This window comes from Bos indicus, chromosome 2 (genome assembly GCF_029378745.1).
Source record: "Bos indicus isolate NIAB-ARS_2022 breed Sahiwal x Tharparkar chromosome 2, NIAB-ARS_B.indTharparkar_mat_pri_1.0, whole genome shotgun sequence".
In the NCBI taxonomy this organism is placed as follows: Eukaryota; Metazoa; Chordata; class Mammalia; order Artiodactyla; family Bovidae; genus Bos; species Bos indicus.
Genome location: NC_091761.1, coordinates 34,077,756 through 34,093,799, shown reverse-complemented (window position 1 = coordinate 34,093,799; position 16,044 = coordinate 34,077,756). Strand labels below are relative to the sequence as shown.

General features: G+C 39.9%; 2 protein-coding genes across 3 annotated transcripts in view; one reads left to right on the top strand and one right to left on the bottom strand.

Annotated features, from left to right (window-relative positions):
• Window positions 1-1,472, bottom strand: part of IFIH1 (interferon induced with helicase C domain 1) — a 55,850-nt gene extending 54,378 nt beyond the window's left edge. The window contains exon 1 of the mRNA XM_019971816.2: window positions 865-1,472. Within this exon, the coding sequence (XP_019827375.2) occupies window positions 865-1,320 (456 nt within the window). The 5' untranslated portion in view covers window positions 1,321-1,472. The remainder of the gene's footprint in view (window positions 1-864) is intronic.
• A 132-nt stretch (window positions 1,473-1,604) lies between these two features.
• The window catches only part of GCA (grancalcin), a 43,780-nt gene continuing 29,340 nt past the window's right edge, over window positions 1,605-16,044 (top strand). Inside the window, exons 1-2 of one of the 2 annotated variants that reach the window (XM_019971835.2) lie at window positions 1,605-1,741; window positions 2,267-2,379. The gene's annotated coding sequence lies outside the window, so the exon portion shown is untranslated. Of the gene's footprint in view, window positions 1,837-2,266; window positions 2,380-16,044 lie in introns of both variants that reach the window. The other variant, XM_019971829.2, reaches the window with a different exon arrangement.

Sequence of the window (16,044 nt, the reverse complement as noted above, 5' to 3'; positions counted from 1 at the left end):
ATCTCCAATTTTTGATTCCCAAAGAATGCTCAAACTTTGATTAAAGAAAAAAAAGTGTGTGTGTGTGTATGTACTATGTAATTTCCCCATTTGGACCAATATTAAATGGCATAGTGCATAATATAGGCCAGAGATTGGAAAACTTTTTGTTTAAAGCCCAGATACTGAATATTTTAGGATTTGTGGGCTATATGACTCTATGTTCAAATGCTCTTAATGCGCAGAAGCAATCACAGCATGTAAATGAATGAGCATAGTTGTTTCCAATAAAACTTTCTTTATGAACTGAAAAATTTCAAATTTAAACATCATTCTTGGCTTTCAGGTTGGTTTAGCATGGGTCATGGTTTGCTGATCCCCGTTCTATGCAACTTCATATAATATGACATAAAATTTCACACCATCAGGAACTAAATCCCTAGCTCTACCACTGTCTTCCTGGTAGACTTTGGGCAGGTTATTTAAACTGCCTCAGTCTACTCATCTGTAAAATGGCACAGTTAATAACACTAGATTACTAACTAATAACTCAATAGATTATTGTGAGCATGAACTCCGATAACAGGTTTTGCAAATGAGTCTAATTGCACAGTAAGTGTTTAATAAATGCTGTCTATTAGCAAACATTATTTTTCTAGAGTTCTTTCTTCTGTAGCTCATTTCAGTTAAAGAATTAGAAAAAAATTGCTGTTTTGTGTTTAAATTTGCAAAATTATATTTTTAAAATCCTAGACAGTCTCAAGGCAGGAGGGAACCAAATTTACCCAAAGATGTCAAAAAACATTTGGAATGGGGCAAATGGAGGAACAACCCCAAGTAGCAATATCTGCCTTTAAGTCCAGCTCCATTTGAACTGACACCTACCCGATTTCTGTCTTCAATTGTCAAAAGTTTCTCCTCCACACATTTATCCAAGACATCTGCAACCAGAAGCTTGTCCACCAGTGTGGGCTGAAGAAGGTTCAGCAGTTGGAGACACTCATCGTGAGCGTTCTCAGACGATGGAGAAGGCAAGTCCGTGAGCTCTGGGTTCACGTAGCGGGCGGCTAAGGGGTTGCCTGCTTGCCGGAGGGCCTCTACGAACATCCTAGCCCAGCCGAGCGGCCAGTTCCCCCTCTCCAAGGTGTTCAGAAGCAGATCAGCTGCCTGAATGTCCCCAGTGGTGGCGGCCGTCCTCTGAATATGCTCTTTCACTTCTGGAGGTAGAAAAGTCAGGTAGTCCAATACTGGTTCCACCTGGATGTACCTTTTCACTCTGGCCCTGAAACACGAGATGAGATAGCAGAAATTCTTGTCTGTTGAACTCCCGTCCGACGACATCTTTCTTCCTCAGAGGTGGGAAAAGACTCTTCCAGGTAGATGGAAAAGTTGTTCTCAACTCAGCGGATGATAGGTATCTTTGCTGCTGCTTCGGAGCCGCGGGGCCTGCAGCAACGCGCTGACGACAGGGTTTGCCTGCAGGACCCCCAGGCGGGCGCGCGGGGGCGTGGTGGCACCCGGGCAGGTGTGCAGGTGCGCAGGACACGGCGGCGGCGGTGGGCGCTCGCGTGAGCCTGGGACCAGGGCGCCGGCTCTGCTCACTCGGGTGGGAGTTTCGAGGCCAACCTTCCGCCAGGCAGTTATATAGTTTTCCTGACTTCGGTTTCTGTTTCGATTCTCTTCTTCAAGACTTTCCACACGTAATCAGCTGGGCCGGGAGTGTCTGTTTGGTCTGGGAGGAGCCACCTTTTGGTCGGTTCTGGTAAGGACAGTCCTTCGGCCCTGTGGGAAACAGAAACGGAAAGCGAATTCTCTCTTCCACGGAGTAAGACAGCAGGGCTTCAGCAGTGCCAGCGGGTATTTTGTCTACTTTGCAGGGCTCGGAATGAAAATTCAGACTTCCCTCCCCGCAGCTGTCTCGCACCACCCCTTGTCAGCTAAGATCTGGAGGGCGTGCAAGCGTGATTGGGGACTTCCCAGCCCAGAGGTGAAGAGAGGCTGCCACAGACCCTGATGTCAACAGGAAGTTATTAGGCTTGACTGGCGAATGCAGGCAGCCCCCAGCCCCGCCCGAGTGTGAGATTACAGGGACAAGCAGAGAGATGACACTAAGAAGACGTCTTTTCAGAGATATGTAGCCCCCCAGGGTGAAGTGAGCTCTTTCCAGGATAAACCTGTCCTCCTGTGGGTCCCCAAGAAGTAACTCTTTCCTCTGGGAATTTGTGGGTGGGTATGAAAAAGAGCAAGTAATGATAAACAGTTAATCAACTTGATTACTTTCGCGTAGATTGTACTGTTTATTTGGCTTTGACCAAGGCCTGGTGACAGACGCGGAAGGACTTGAACTACCAACTCAGCTTAGGAGGAAGCCAAGACTGAAGGTTTTCTATCTCCCAGTATGTAAGTTCCCCATATTCTTTAATATACAACGTTCCTTTAATAAAACAAACAAAATCCCCAACAACTTATTTTTGATGTAGCTGCCATTCTTTTCTTGGATTCAATACAGCAAGTTTTGGCTGAAGCAGCCAGAAACTTAATTAGCAACTAATGTACCAACTTGTAGTAAACATCAACATTTGTCTATGTCATGAGGGAAAAAAAAAAGACACCCACACTGAAAAATGGCAGCTTTGGTTCAGTACAGAAGCCACATAAATGTGAGTCCTTCGGGTTGCTACTCACTCTGGCATTCTGCAGCCCTGGGTGACTAGGGGTGGTAGTTTATCTGCTTCATAATGAGAACCTCATGGTCCAGAATTATATGGAGGTGGAAGGGGTCATTTAGGCTACTGAAAAGATATGTTTAGGCAAAGCAATCAGTTGGTGGGCTTCTGACTGCAGTGGTAAAGAATCCACCTGCCAATGCAGGAGATGCAAGAGACTGGGTGGGGAAGATCCCTGGGTCGGGAAGATCCCCTGTAGAAGGAAATGGCAACCCACTCTGGGATTCTTACCTGGAGAATCCCGTGGACATGGGTTAACAATGCACATTCAGTGAAGTTTGGATAGGCCAGAGAAGTTTGGTGGTGTTTTGCACTGGGTAGGAGAAATACAGAATCTTTGTTTACCCGAGGCATAGAAAATACCCAATTCAAAATGTTATAGCTGTTTTCTGACTTTATTTACTAACTACATTATGTACCTAGTAATAGCTTTTTCCTCCCCAGGAACTGTAATATGCTTAAAGAAAAGACATATTTACACAGGACCACTACAGTACTCTGCACATATGTAGGCCATTGCTGATTTTCCACCTGAATGGGAATTTTATTTGCCTTGACTCTGCTGCTGCTAAGTCGCTTCAGTCGTGTCCAACTCTGTGTGACCCCATAGACGGCAGCCACCAGGCTCCCCCATTCCCAGGATTCTCCAGGCAAGAACACTGGTGTGGGCCGCCATTTCCTTCTCCAATGCATGAAAGTGAAAAGCGAAAATGAAGTCGCTCAGTCGTGTCCGACCCCCAGCGACCCCATGGACTGCAGCCCACCAGGCTCCTCCATCCATGGGATTTTCCAGGCAAGAACACCAGAGTGGTGACTCTAGCAACTGGCTTAATGTCAAAACACATAGTGAAAGTTGCTGAAGTCAAGTAGAATGTTGAGCTTGCAAGTGAGCCTGGTTTATGCTTTTCTTTACTGTCTCTTCATAAAATAATTCCATATATTTAGTTACTTTGGGAAGTTTATATTGTAGGTAGAGGATAAACACATTATATGCTTAGTTATGTGTATACAAAATTATCTGTTAGGACTGTTAAGGTCCGCCTCCCCCTCCCCCTTTCGTTGCTTGCAGGTTGTATTCAGTATTTCAAAGCAAAAACAAACAAACAAACCAAAAAACATTGTGTCCCATGGTACTCATCTTTAGTCCTTTAGTTTCAAACATTGGGGAATAAAAAGAGGTTATTGATTAAATATAGAGAAATAATGTCATCTTCTTAATACCATGAAATTGCTGTCCTGGTGAAAGACGATCAAAAATGGAGGTTTAAGTGTTTGGTATTTAGATTATGGCATTCATTCATTCAATCACTTAAAAAAATAATTATTCAGAACCTACTCTGTGACCAGTGCTGCCCTAGAGTCAGTTTATAAAACTTAATAACGTTCCTATTTTTATGGATGTCGCATTCTAATGGGAGGAGGAAGACGGGAAATAAATAATAACCAGAAAATATACAGTGTGCATGAGGACTTTAGTAACATCTAAATAATAATGCACATTGCAGTTTCACGGATGCTTTTCCATATAGATGCCCTCTCCTGACCCTCACTGTTAGCATCACATAATACCCATCAATAACTATACATATTTACTCTCAGGGAAGAGTTGCCTTGCTGAATGAAGATTGAGTGATGAGAACTGATTTTGAGGGAAAATAGAAAGAAACCACTATTTTTAGGATTGGGCCATTGCTGAAGGAAAGAAGTTGGGGTACAAAGAATCTAATCTCTCAAAATGTATCCTTTTTCTTCTGTATTTTTACTGCATAGTTTCATTTATTTTCTCCCTTTTGTTTTAATAGAGATTTTCTATGTCAAGTTTCTTCAAATAATTTTGTTTATCATCCTCCTCATTGCTTCTAAATGTAAGTTTCTGTTTCCTTTCTCCTTTGAGGTAGGAAATCATACTGACCTATATCTTTTCCTTTTTTCTTGAGCTGCCCTTTCTTTTTAAACGTAAAAGAAATATTTCCATCTCTATCAGTTTTAAAAGTCATCTTTTAGCATTCTGTTTTTTAAATAGTCACTCAGGAAGATACTAGATAATAGGTTCTTGCTGTTAACCACCTTACCATTTGAGTTTTCTTCTATTAAGAAGTAAGAAAAGTCAAAACTGCCATGTCTTCAACAAACTAGAACTACAATTTAATGGCCATACATGGCAGTCATACCTTTTCCAAAGAAAATGACAATAATTTAATTTGATGAGGAAATAGTTCTAGAATTGTCATTCTGTTTTTTTCACTTGTTTACTAAATTGTATCAGGAAAGATCCTACTCTGTATAATTTAAAGTTAGATGCCCTTCCACTGGCAGAATAGGGTTGTGATTATGCTTAGAGATTGTGAGCTCAGGAGATGAGGATTTACATCTCAGCACTGCCTCTTACAAAGAAGGCAATGGCACCCCACTCCAGTACTCTTGCCTGGAGAGTCCCACGGACGGAGGAGCCTGGTGGGCTGCAGTCCATGGGGTCACTAAGGGTCGGACACAACTGAGCGACTTCACTTTCACTTTTCACTTTCATGCATTGGAGAAGGAAATGGCAACCCACTCCAGTGTTCTTGCCTGGAGAATCCCAGGGATGGGGGAGCCTGGTGGGCTGCTGTCTATGGGGTCGCACATAGTCAGACACGACTGAAGCGACTTAGCAGCAGCAGCAGCAGCAGCAGCAACTGCCTCTTAATTGCTGTGTCATCTCAGGAAAATAACCTCAAATTTCTCAGCTGTAAAATGAGAATAATGATGATATCTGTACTATGTTAAAAGGTTGTTGTAAGCACTTAGCCCTAATCCTGGCATGTTACACATACCCTATACTTGACTGCCAGCAATTTTTTTGGACAAATGATGAGTAAGAGATAGTGCTAGCACTCAAATAATACACAATTTATAGAGGAAATAACTTAGTTATACGTATAAACATTATATAGTAACTGGCCATCTAACTGAGTTTTTACACAGTATCCCTTTCTGCAAGAAGCAGAAGCTGATAGGTTGATACAGCAGAAAAGTTTGAAAGAATACTGTTTGTATTTCAAAAATATAAATAAGTCAAAAATAGAAAAAAAAAAACAAAACTAAGTTTACCAGGTCATGATAACCATTTCCCAATTATTTTCAAAAATTCAGTTTTAAAGTTATAGTTTTAAGTGTGCACTTTTGAAAGCTTTTCAACACAAATATTTGGGCAAAAGTATCAGGTGTCAGAGATACATTTTCCAAACATCCATTTTTTTCTAAATCCTTCCTCCATAGCTTAAGTCCTTTTAAAATTTTACTTGCATATTTACACATCTTTAAACAACACCTTTGCCTCAAGGGCAAAGATTGACTGAGCTTCTTTTATTTTACAATAAATGTTCAAGAGCAAGCTACAGTCAAATGTTGGTAGAGTGCCTTGTCTTTTCCTTGAAATCCTGGTTGGCATGTAGCTGATGGGCATTGTGGGGTTAGCAGTCTCAGCCTGGGTCCATTCTGATTGAAGAGTGGCTGTTTTAATTGCTTACTACCCATGCCATACAGCTAGTTAAATATTTTTATTTCTCTTCTGCTCTTATACAGCTGACAAAGTCTTCAAGTAGGGACAGAGACATGAGTTAGTGCTTAAAATGAATTATTGAAATCACATATTGAGATAAATCCAACCAGACTTCTGAATTGCTAAATAAGAGAGTTACACTAAGATTTAAAAAATAAAGCATTGTCAATTACAAATTATTTTTATTATTAATGCACTAGATTATATCAATTACTTTTAAAAATCTTGTTTCATCTTTATCTCATCCCTTATTTTTAAGTTTTTTTTTTTGTATTTTATGGTATGTCATAATTGTACATGTAAAGAAAATGTATATTTATATATATATTAGGGGGTTCATGTTCAAAGATTTTAGCTGATAGAGATCAAGAATAAAGTACTTGACCTCAGCTCTAGAGAGCCTTCTAAGGGCTAGTTCAGTTCAGTCACTCAGTTGTGTTCGATTCTTTTCGACCTCATGGACTACAGCACACCAGGCTTCCCTGTCCATCACCAACTCCCGGAGCTTACTCAAACTCATGTCCATTGAGTCAGTGATGCCATGTCCATCGAATCAGTGATGCCATCTAACCGTCTCATCCTCTCCTCCTGCCTTCAATCTTTCCCAGTATCAGGGTTTTTTTTAGTGAGTCAGTTCTTCACATCAGGTAGCCAAAGTATTGAAGTCTCAGCTTCAGCATCAGTCCTTCCAATGAACATTCAGGACTGATTTCTTTTAGGATGGACTGGTTGGATCTCTTTGCAGTCCAAGGGACTCTCAAGAGTCTTCTCCAACACCACAGATCAAAAGCATCAATTCTTCTGCACTCAGCTTTCTTTATAGTCAAACTCTCACATCCATACATGACTACTGGAAAAACCATAGCTTTGATTATATGGACCTTTGTTGGCAAAGTAATGTCTCTGCTTTTTAATATGCTGTCTAGATTGGTCATAATTTTTCTTCCAAGGAGCAAGCATTTTTTTAATTTTATGGCTGCAGTCACCATCTGCAGTGATTTTGGAGCCCCCCAAAATAATGTTCCCATGGTTTCCCCATCTGTTTGCCATGAAATGATGGGACCGGACTCCATGATCTTAGTTTTCTGAATGTTGAGTTTTAAGCCAACTTTTTCACTCTTCTCTTTCACCTTCATCAAGGGACTCTTTAGTTCTTCTCTGCTTTCTGCCATAAGGGTGGTGTTATCTGCCTATCTCAGGTTCTTGATATTTCTCCTGGAAATCTTGATTCCAGCTTGTGCTTCATCCAGCCCAGCATTTCTCATGATGTACTCTGCATATAAGTTAAATAAGCAGGGTGACAATATACAACCTTGACGTACTCCTTTGCCGATTTGGAAGCAGTCTGTTGTTCCATGTCCAGTTCTAACTCTTGCTTCTTGACCTGCATTCTCAGGAGTCAGGTAAGGTGGTCTGGTATTCCCATTTCTTTAAGAATTTTCCACTGTTTGTCGTGATCCACACAGTCAAAGGCTTTGGCATAGTCAATAAAGGGCTAGAGACTGTGATACATTTGAAGAGGAGTATTAACAAGAATGAAGGTGTGGAGGTGAAATGGGAGAGGGCTCCAGGAGGAAAGTGGAATGCGGCTTTTAGATTTTGGAAGTCGAACTTTCAAATTACTCGTGCTATTATTGCTTTGTGACAAATGTCAGTATATTAACACATGGAACCTGAATATATTTCAGAGCCTATTGCCAGACATGTGCTGTCCAGATGATTTGTTCCTGAATTGAATATTTTAACAACATTAATTTTTATTTAAAAATAGTTTATATTCACTGTAGAAATTTCAGGGGGAAAATCACATCATATTGAAGACTATTATATGAATTACTTATAATTCCATCACCAAGAGATAGGCATTATTAATATATTTCCTACCATTTTTTTATTGCATAAATGTATGTGTAAATGCATATGTGTGCACATATATATACACACTCAACATCTGTTCATTAGAGGGTGAACTGAGATGGTCTTCCGTAGAAGGAAGAGATCTCCAAGAAAGAGATCACCATAGGTAGATCGTATTGACATTCCAAAGGGAGAATCTGTGAGAGATTCCTGATGGCAGAGATGGCCAGAATATGACAAGTTCATTCCTGTGTTTCATTTGCTGTACTGACCTTAAGTAGTCTCAGGTCTGGGCTTCTCTTGTGGCTCAGATGGTAAAGAATCCACCTGCAATGCGGGAGACCTGGATTTGATCCCGGGGTTGGGAAGATACCCTGGAGGAGGAAATGGCAATCCACTTCAGTATTCTTGCCTAGAGAATCCCAGGGACGGGGGCCTGGTGGGCTGCCGTCTATAGGGTCGCACAGAGTCAGACACGACTGAAGCGACTTAGCAGCAGTAGCTCCATGTGGTGGAGCAGAGCTACATAGAAAAGTGTAGCTGTAGAAAGTGAGAGAGGGAGCATAGATTGAGAATTCCATGCAGGGGAGACGATGAGAGCATAAGCTCTACAGAATTTATCAAATATTTTATGAACTGTGCCAGACTTCACCATGCTCTGCAGGATAGGAGGGCCATTTCAGTAGGCATGCTTCCAGCTTCGAGGTAAAGATGACGCTGAGTAAATGTGACCCAGCAACAGGGAATTGACTTTTCACACTTAACAGGAAAAGCCAATAATTCATTGAGGTTAGAACTCTGGGGTGTGCCCTATAATTTTCTTTTCTTCTCTTTCATGGTTGCAAAATGACTGCTACAGCTCCCCACATCATTTCTTCCTACAACTCCAGTTCAAAGCAGGTTGTAACAAGATGAAACATAGAGTTTCTCCCACTTGCGTTTTCTCAATAGTGAAGAGAAAAATGCCCCACGAGTCTAACGCAGAATTTTTTTTATATATCTCATTGGCTAGAACTTGGCTGTGTCCACCTCCCCTAAAATAAAGTGATACTTGCTCAAAACACTTAAAAATTCTGATTTTTAAGGCATTGTTTTTTTTTATAGGAGCTCAAGCCATTTTATTTCAAAAATAACCCAAGGCTGGCTAGAAAAATTTGTCTTTTAGATGCTTTCCTTATCCAAGCACACACATTGCCCTCCCAGAGAATCCCCAATAGGGGTACCAGAGCAGCCACTCAGTTCCTTGTTGTGTGGCAAAGTGAGCTAGAAAGTTGCTCTCAAGCCTCCCTATATATTTGTCTCACAGGCAGACATATATACAATTATCCATTGCATCAGAATCTCCACGATTGGAGCTTTATTGTCAGTTACTTCTCCTTTCAATTCCACTTGTGATACTAGTCTCCAGCCAGACTTGAGAACTAAGGATTAGGGCCTCTACTAGCATAGCACCAATGGAAAGTACAATGAAGTCTCATCATCCGCTATAAAGTCACATTTAATTCACGAATACTGAACCACTGCCCCTGGGGAAGTATAGAATTAGGTTCCTGAGGTCATAATATTTCTAAAATCAATTAATGCATAACCTTGTTTTCTGTGTGTTTCTCTTTAAAGACCCCTTATTTAATATATGTTGTTAATTCACTAACAGTATACTCAGGGTCAACAATACTGTAACTCATACCTGAATAAAGCATATCTAACACATATTTCTCTTTGAGGCACATCACAGCCTTCCAGTGCTTGGATATGCCAGATAACACTTCAGGACTATGCTTGGGGTCATTTCAAACAGTGAAATCACCAACAAAAAGTGCAAAATGATGAAACATTAATGCTGAACATGTGTTGAAAAGGACGCTGGTTTGTAAGGTGAAAACTGAAACAAGAAGCAGAGTATCCCTTTTTTAAGCCTCAGCTGGGAAAATTAAATTTTATAATATTTTAAATAGAATAGTTCCTGAATACACCTACAAGAATTTAGTTTTTCTCCTCTGAATTCCTAATGAGAACAGATGTATCTGAGTCCTGCATTTGTGTGTCTATTTGCACATTTGTGTTGAGGATGTAAAGATCCAACAGTTCTAGGGGGCTTGCATGGTCTTTCCCACCCCTCAGAACTGGTACACAATCCTAGAACTTAATCAGAGGGTTCCATTTCATTGATTCTTTCTCCCTCAAATGCAGTAAAAATCACAAGACAGATATACTGTACTATGTGGGAGATTTTTAAAATTTTAATGAAAGAGTAGTTCAAATTATTTTGTTACTACAAATGATCTATTTAAAATACTTAAAGAATTTATGATTTTAATAGATAGAGTAATGTTAATAAGGATGCAAACATGGACTATGAGTGTTAACTAATTTTCTACATCTCAGAAATGTTTTTTCAGGAATAGACTGTTTACATGCACAGTAATGTGCTGTGTGTCATTAATTAGAAATTAAAAATAGTAATTTCATTTAGTATTTGTAAAACACCACAGTGAACTGTAGAAAAAAACCTAAACTTCCTCACAGAATGAAATTCTAAAAGCTGACCCAGGGTCTTAGGTGGGGCCAAACGCTGCCTTTGGCCTATTAAGTTCCCTGGAACCTCAATGACCCAGCTTCTCCTATGTGGAGCCGACAGACTCAAAGCAGCACCAAATCCTAGACATTCAGCTGTAGTCATACCATTCACTTCCCTTGCTTCCTTCCTTAGGCTCTTCTGTACAGCGACTGGCTGCTGATGGTGATGCCTCTGCCGCCACCTTGTGGGAACTTTACTATCAAATCTTAATTGCATCACAATTGTTTTGGCTGGTATGAAGTCAAAAAAACTATCCTTTGCCATTCATTTTTGTGATACTGTATAGGAAGAAAAATAAAATTTCAGAAAGAATAACATACTGCACCATACCCAAAAAGCAGACTCATCTAGTAACAAAATGTTTAGTCTTATTTATGTCATATTCATTGATTTTTATTTAATGCAACTATATCTGGAATACAAAGTCATAAGTGGTAGAGAACGTCACCATATAATTTTTATTATATTCCATTAATATGAAATATGAAATACGTCATCCCAGGAAACTTTCCTGTTAAGTAAATCAAAGGTAGAAACTTGTTAGCACATGATACTATTTGACTTTCTTAACAATATGAGTTTGAAGTGGTATCACCTTATGCTTTTAATTTGCATGCTTCTGAATTTGAAATAAAATTTTGTATCAAATATTTTTTTAAAGACATTGTTTCTATACTATTCCTTTTCCTTGAAAATGCCATTTTTATGGAAGAAACTGGAGCTTTTTGTCCAATACTTAATTACATGAGTTAAAATATGTAAACAGCATTTTTTCTTCCATTAGAATGGAGAAAGCAATGGCAGCCCACTCCAGTACTCTCGCCTGGAAAATCCCATGGACAGAGGAGCCTGGTAGGCTGCAGTCCACGGGGTCACTAAGAGTTGGACACGACTGGGTGACTTTACTTTCACTTTTCACTTTCATGCATTGGAGAAGGAAATGGCAACCCACTCCAGTGTTCTTGCCTGGAAAATCCCAGGGATGGGGGAGCCTGGTGGGCTGCCGTCTATGGGGTCACACAGAGTCGGACATGACTGAAGTGACTTAGCAGCAGCAGCTACAATTATAGATTTTTTGCCAGATAAAAGAAAAGGGAAATTATCTATATTTCCCAATGGGAAGATAATTTAGTATAAAGTATTATATTTTATAAAAACAGAGAAAACAGTAAAAGCACTAATTTTTCTAGTAGAGAATTTCACTATTTTGCAAAAGTAGACTGAGATTCATAGAAGTTGTATTATTCTGCCCAGTGTCACACAGCCAGTAAATGAACTTGGAGTCATTGATCCGTCTGAAATATTTACTGCACTGTTCCTTCAAGAGTTAAAACAGACGATAATGAGTAGAACCTATTGTTTTAAAATGTAGGTTTTATTGTTATTCCAATAGGACGAGGACAACAGATCAGGAGGTGATGGCCAAGTTGGTTACAGTTTGTAATAGGAGGGGCACACCAGACCATGCATAGGGAAGCACCAGGGTCAGTCAGGAGGTATAAAGAGCCAAGGAAAAGGATGAGTGGAGCCTGCATTTTGGTTTCCATGGGAAAGGCCAGGCAAGACAGGGTAAGCAGGGTTAGAATTGGCTAGTTTAAATAATTTCAGCAGGCTCTGGGTCATAGAGGCTGTTTCTTCCAGTTGCTTCGTATCTGGCCCCAGGGAGATTAGTGCAGAGGATTCTGCCTCTTGACAAGACAGATCCAGAGAGAGGTGGTAGTTCAGAGTTCAGGCCCTAGATTACCTAGTTTGCCTACAAAAGACCGTGTTGAGTCTTTTGCTGTCTTTAATAATTGGTTAGCCCCTGGGAAGGGCTTCCCTGGCATCTCAGTGGTGAAGAATCTGCCTGCAATGCAGGAGTGCAAGTTCAGTCCCTGGGTTGGGGAGATCCCCTGGAGAAGGAGGTGGCACCCCACTCAAGTATTCATGCCTAGAGAATCCCATGGACAGAGGAGCCTGGCAGGATCCAGTCTGTCCATATGACCACAAAGTGTCAGATATGACTGAGTGACTAAACACATATACACAATTCCCTTTGGTAGGTTCTGGGCTTCCTTGATAGCTCAGTGGTAATGAATCCACCTGCAATGCAGGAGACACAGGGTCGATCCCTGGGTCAGGAAGATCCCCTGGAGAAGGAAATGGCAACCCTCTCCAGTATTCTTGCCTGGGAAATCTCATGGACAGAGGAGCCTGATTGGCTACAGTTCGTGGGGTCGCAAAAGAGTCAGATCGACTTAGTGACTAAACAAGTCCTGGGAGGGTCAGTTAGTCTGGCCCCAGATCCCAGAACTTCAAATATTTAGAAAATAAGAAAATGTAGTTAGTGTATCAATTAACATACTCTCTTGAAATCAGAATGTGTATGTGAATGAATGAAATCAGTGGAGTTAATAAAGGGAAATTGTCCTAATTCTGTTATAGGTATTAATTCGTTATCTGCATGATGTGGTTAGCGAATAGTGTTCTACATGAACATTTCTCAACTATCAATCAGAAGGAAATAGCAATATTGATCTAAATATCAACTATCTGGGGGGGCTTCTGTGGTGGTCCAGTGGTTTAGAATCTGCCTTGCAATGAAGGGATGTGGGTTTGATCCCTGGTCAGGGGACTAAGCTCCCAGATGCCTTGGAGCAACTAAGTCTGCACACCACAACTAGAAAGTTCGTGCACCACGGAAGATCCCAAGTCTGGCAACTAAGACCTGAGGCAGCCAAATGAATAGACACATTAAAAAATTTAAAAAAATATGAACTACTTTTTTCATCCTTGAATAACTATGATAAAGTCGTAATAAGCTTGAAGATACATGTTTGCTTAGTTAATACTTAAGGTTGAGATTATAACCATTTAATTTTCAACTTTATACTGAAAAAGCTCTATCTTAGGCACATGCTTTTCTAATAGAAATCAGTTTTTTATTTCCTTTTAAACAGTTTTTACTTTATGTGTATATTTATTTAAAATAATATACGAAAAACATTTTATACAGGAATTTTAACTTAAATGTTCATGTTGATGTATGGCAAAACCAATACAATATTGTAAAGTAACTAGCCTCCAATTAAAATAAATAAATTTAAATTAAAAAAATAAATATTTGATCTTTCTTGCCTACATACCTAAATATATGCTACATCCCCACTCACCCCTTTTTGGTAAAGTTTCTCTTGATTTAATTATGTTTGCTGATATCATTAACTACCATTTTAACAATTATGAGCCAACTGTGGCCTAAAGATTCTGTTGCTAGGTTACATCCTCCTCTGTCCTCCCCCTCCCCCTTTCTTCTGAGCTGGTTGCCATAGTGCCTCTTGTAATGGGTGGATCAAGTCTGTAATGGAATCATGGTGGCTGAATAAAAACCTAGGTTTTCTTTCATTCTCCGTCTCATCTCCATAGCCTAATTGCTCAGTCAAGCATTTGGTTTTAACGAAAGAGAAATTCGCTATTCAATGTAATCTTTCTATAAATACTAACTTTAAGCAATTTATCTGGATTTTTGCCTTACAGAAAAATTACATAAATTGAGTCTCTAATTGAAGAGCTGTTAAATTTTGGCAGGATTATAAATGTACGTTATGGAATTGGTTTCTCTTCACCATTTTTTATCTTTTCCACTTGCCTCTGAGGATTCATGCTCCACCCTCCCCTATACCCCTATACCCCGGGAGGCTGTTGTGTCCCTAAACTCCCTTTTTCTTTGGCTTTTGATGGAGATCGGTCACTGGAATTTCTGAAAGGAGATTGGAGACAGGGAAGAGAGATAGGGAACTCCCTTCTATCCAGCGTATCTTACATACCTCCACTGAAGGTCATGACAGGTGGCCCTCTCCACACAGCAGCTCTTTCCAGGTTTCAGGAGCTGTCTCCTTGCCTTGCCCCCACAGCCTAAATGTGGTAATTGATTCTCACTGTTGCTTGCACTGAGAAGCTGTATCATCCCTTATTGGTGTCTCTTAACTATGTCAACATCTTTGTAAATAGTGACTTTATTATAATCCCTCAATTACTGTTTGAGTATGCCATCTGCATTTTTAATAAATAAATGTACCAACAACTAGAGGGCTTCCCTAGTTGGCTCAGCTGGTAAAGAATCCTCCTGCCAATGCAAGAGATGCAAAAGACATGGGTTTGATCCTTGGATAGGGAAGATCCCCTGGAGAAGGAAATGACAACCAGCTCTAGTATTCTTGCCTGGAAAACTCCATGGACAGAGGAGCCTGACAATTTACAGTCCATGGGGTCGCAGAGTCAGACACAACTGAGCACTCATGCACAGCAACAAATGAGTTTTATGGGTAGAGGCCAGAAAACAAAGCAACAGTTTGAGATAGACTAAGTTGAGCAGATCTTGGATGGTGCATTAATTGAGTTTCTTATACCCACTCTGGTGATGGTTTTTGCACCATCACTGATCATGGATCCTCATCTGTGTTAGTACATGTCATAATTCCTATCCTCTGGGACCTTACAAAGGGTGTACTAAACTTTTTCTTTTACTTAATTTCTAATTTGGGAGAACTCAATAAAGTGCTTTATAGCTTAATTCTTAGCTTTTAAACAACTTAGAAAGCTTAAGCCGGGAACTTCATTCATTTATTCAAAACTACAGGAGCACTTTGGGTTATCATTTTCCAAACATGAAAATCAATTAGGTAATGTTTTGTTTTAAAAATATTTTGCAACTGTTTTTTGATCTGTGCCTACATTCACCATGCGCCTTATTACTATCTTAGTTTCCTCTTAAAATGTATTGAATAACTGGTGCTATTTATTTCAGAAGGTTGTTGTGAATATCAAATATAATATTCTGCAAAATAGCTGTGAAAAGTATCATGTGCTATATAAATACCTAGATCGTAGGGGAATTCCCAGGTGGCCAGTGCTTAGGATCTGTGCTTTCACTGTTGAGGGCCCAGTTCAATCGGTTCAATCTCTGATCTGGAAACTATGATCTCAGAAGCTGCACAGTGTGACCAGATTCATAAATATATAAACAACAAACATTTATGGAAAACAAGATTCTAATCTTTTCATTCATTCTTATTACCAGGTCTTATTTCTACCAGCAATCTTATCTTCACACATGCATGTGTGGAAATAAGATGATCTCAGCTTTTAGGCAGTCCGTGATCTATTTAAGAATTGGATCACTTTTATGGTTCTGATCAAATTATTTTAGGTTTTGGTAACTCAAACTCACACAACATATGTTACTGACTGAAGGGATAAGCACCAACCAAAAGTATCAATCAATGATATTTCATTTCTATCTTTCTAGAAAGTCAGTGTTGTGAGTGTATGATCTCATGTTAATATGGGGTCTGATATTCACAAGCATGAAACCTGTATTTAAA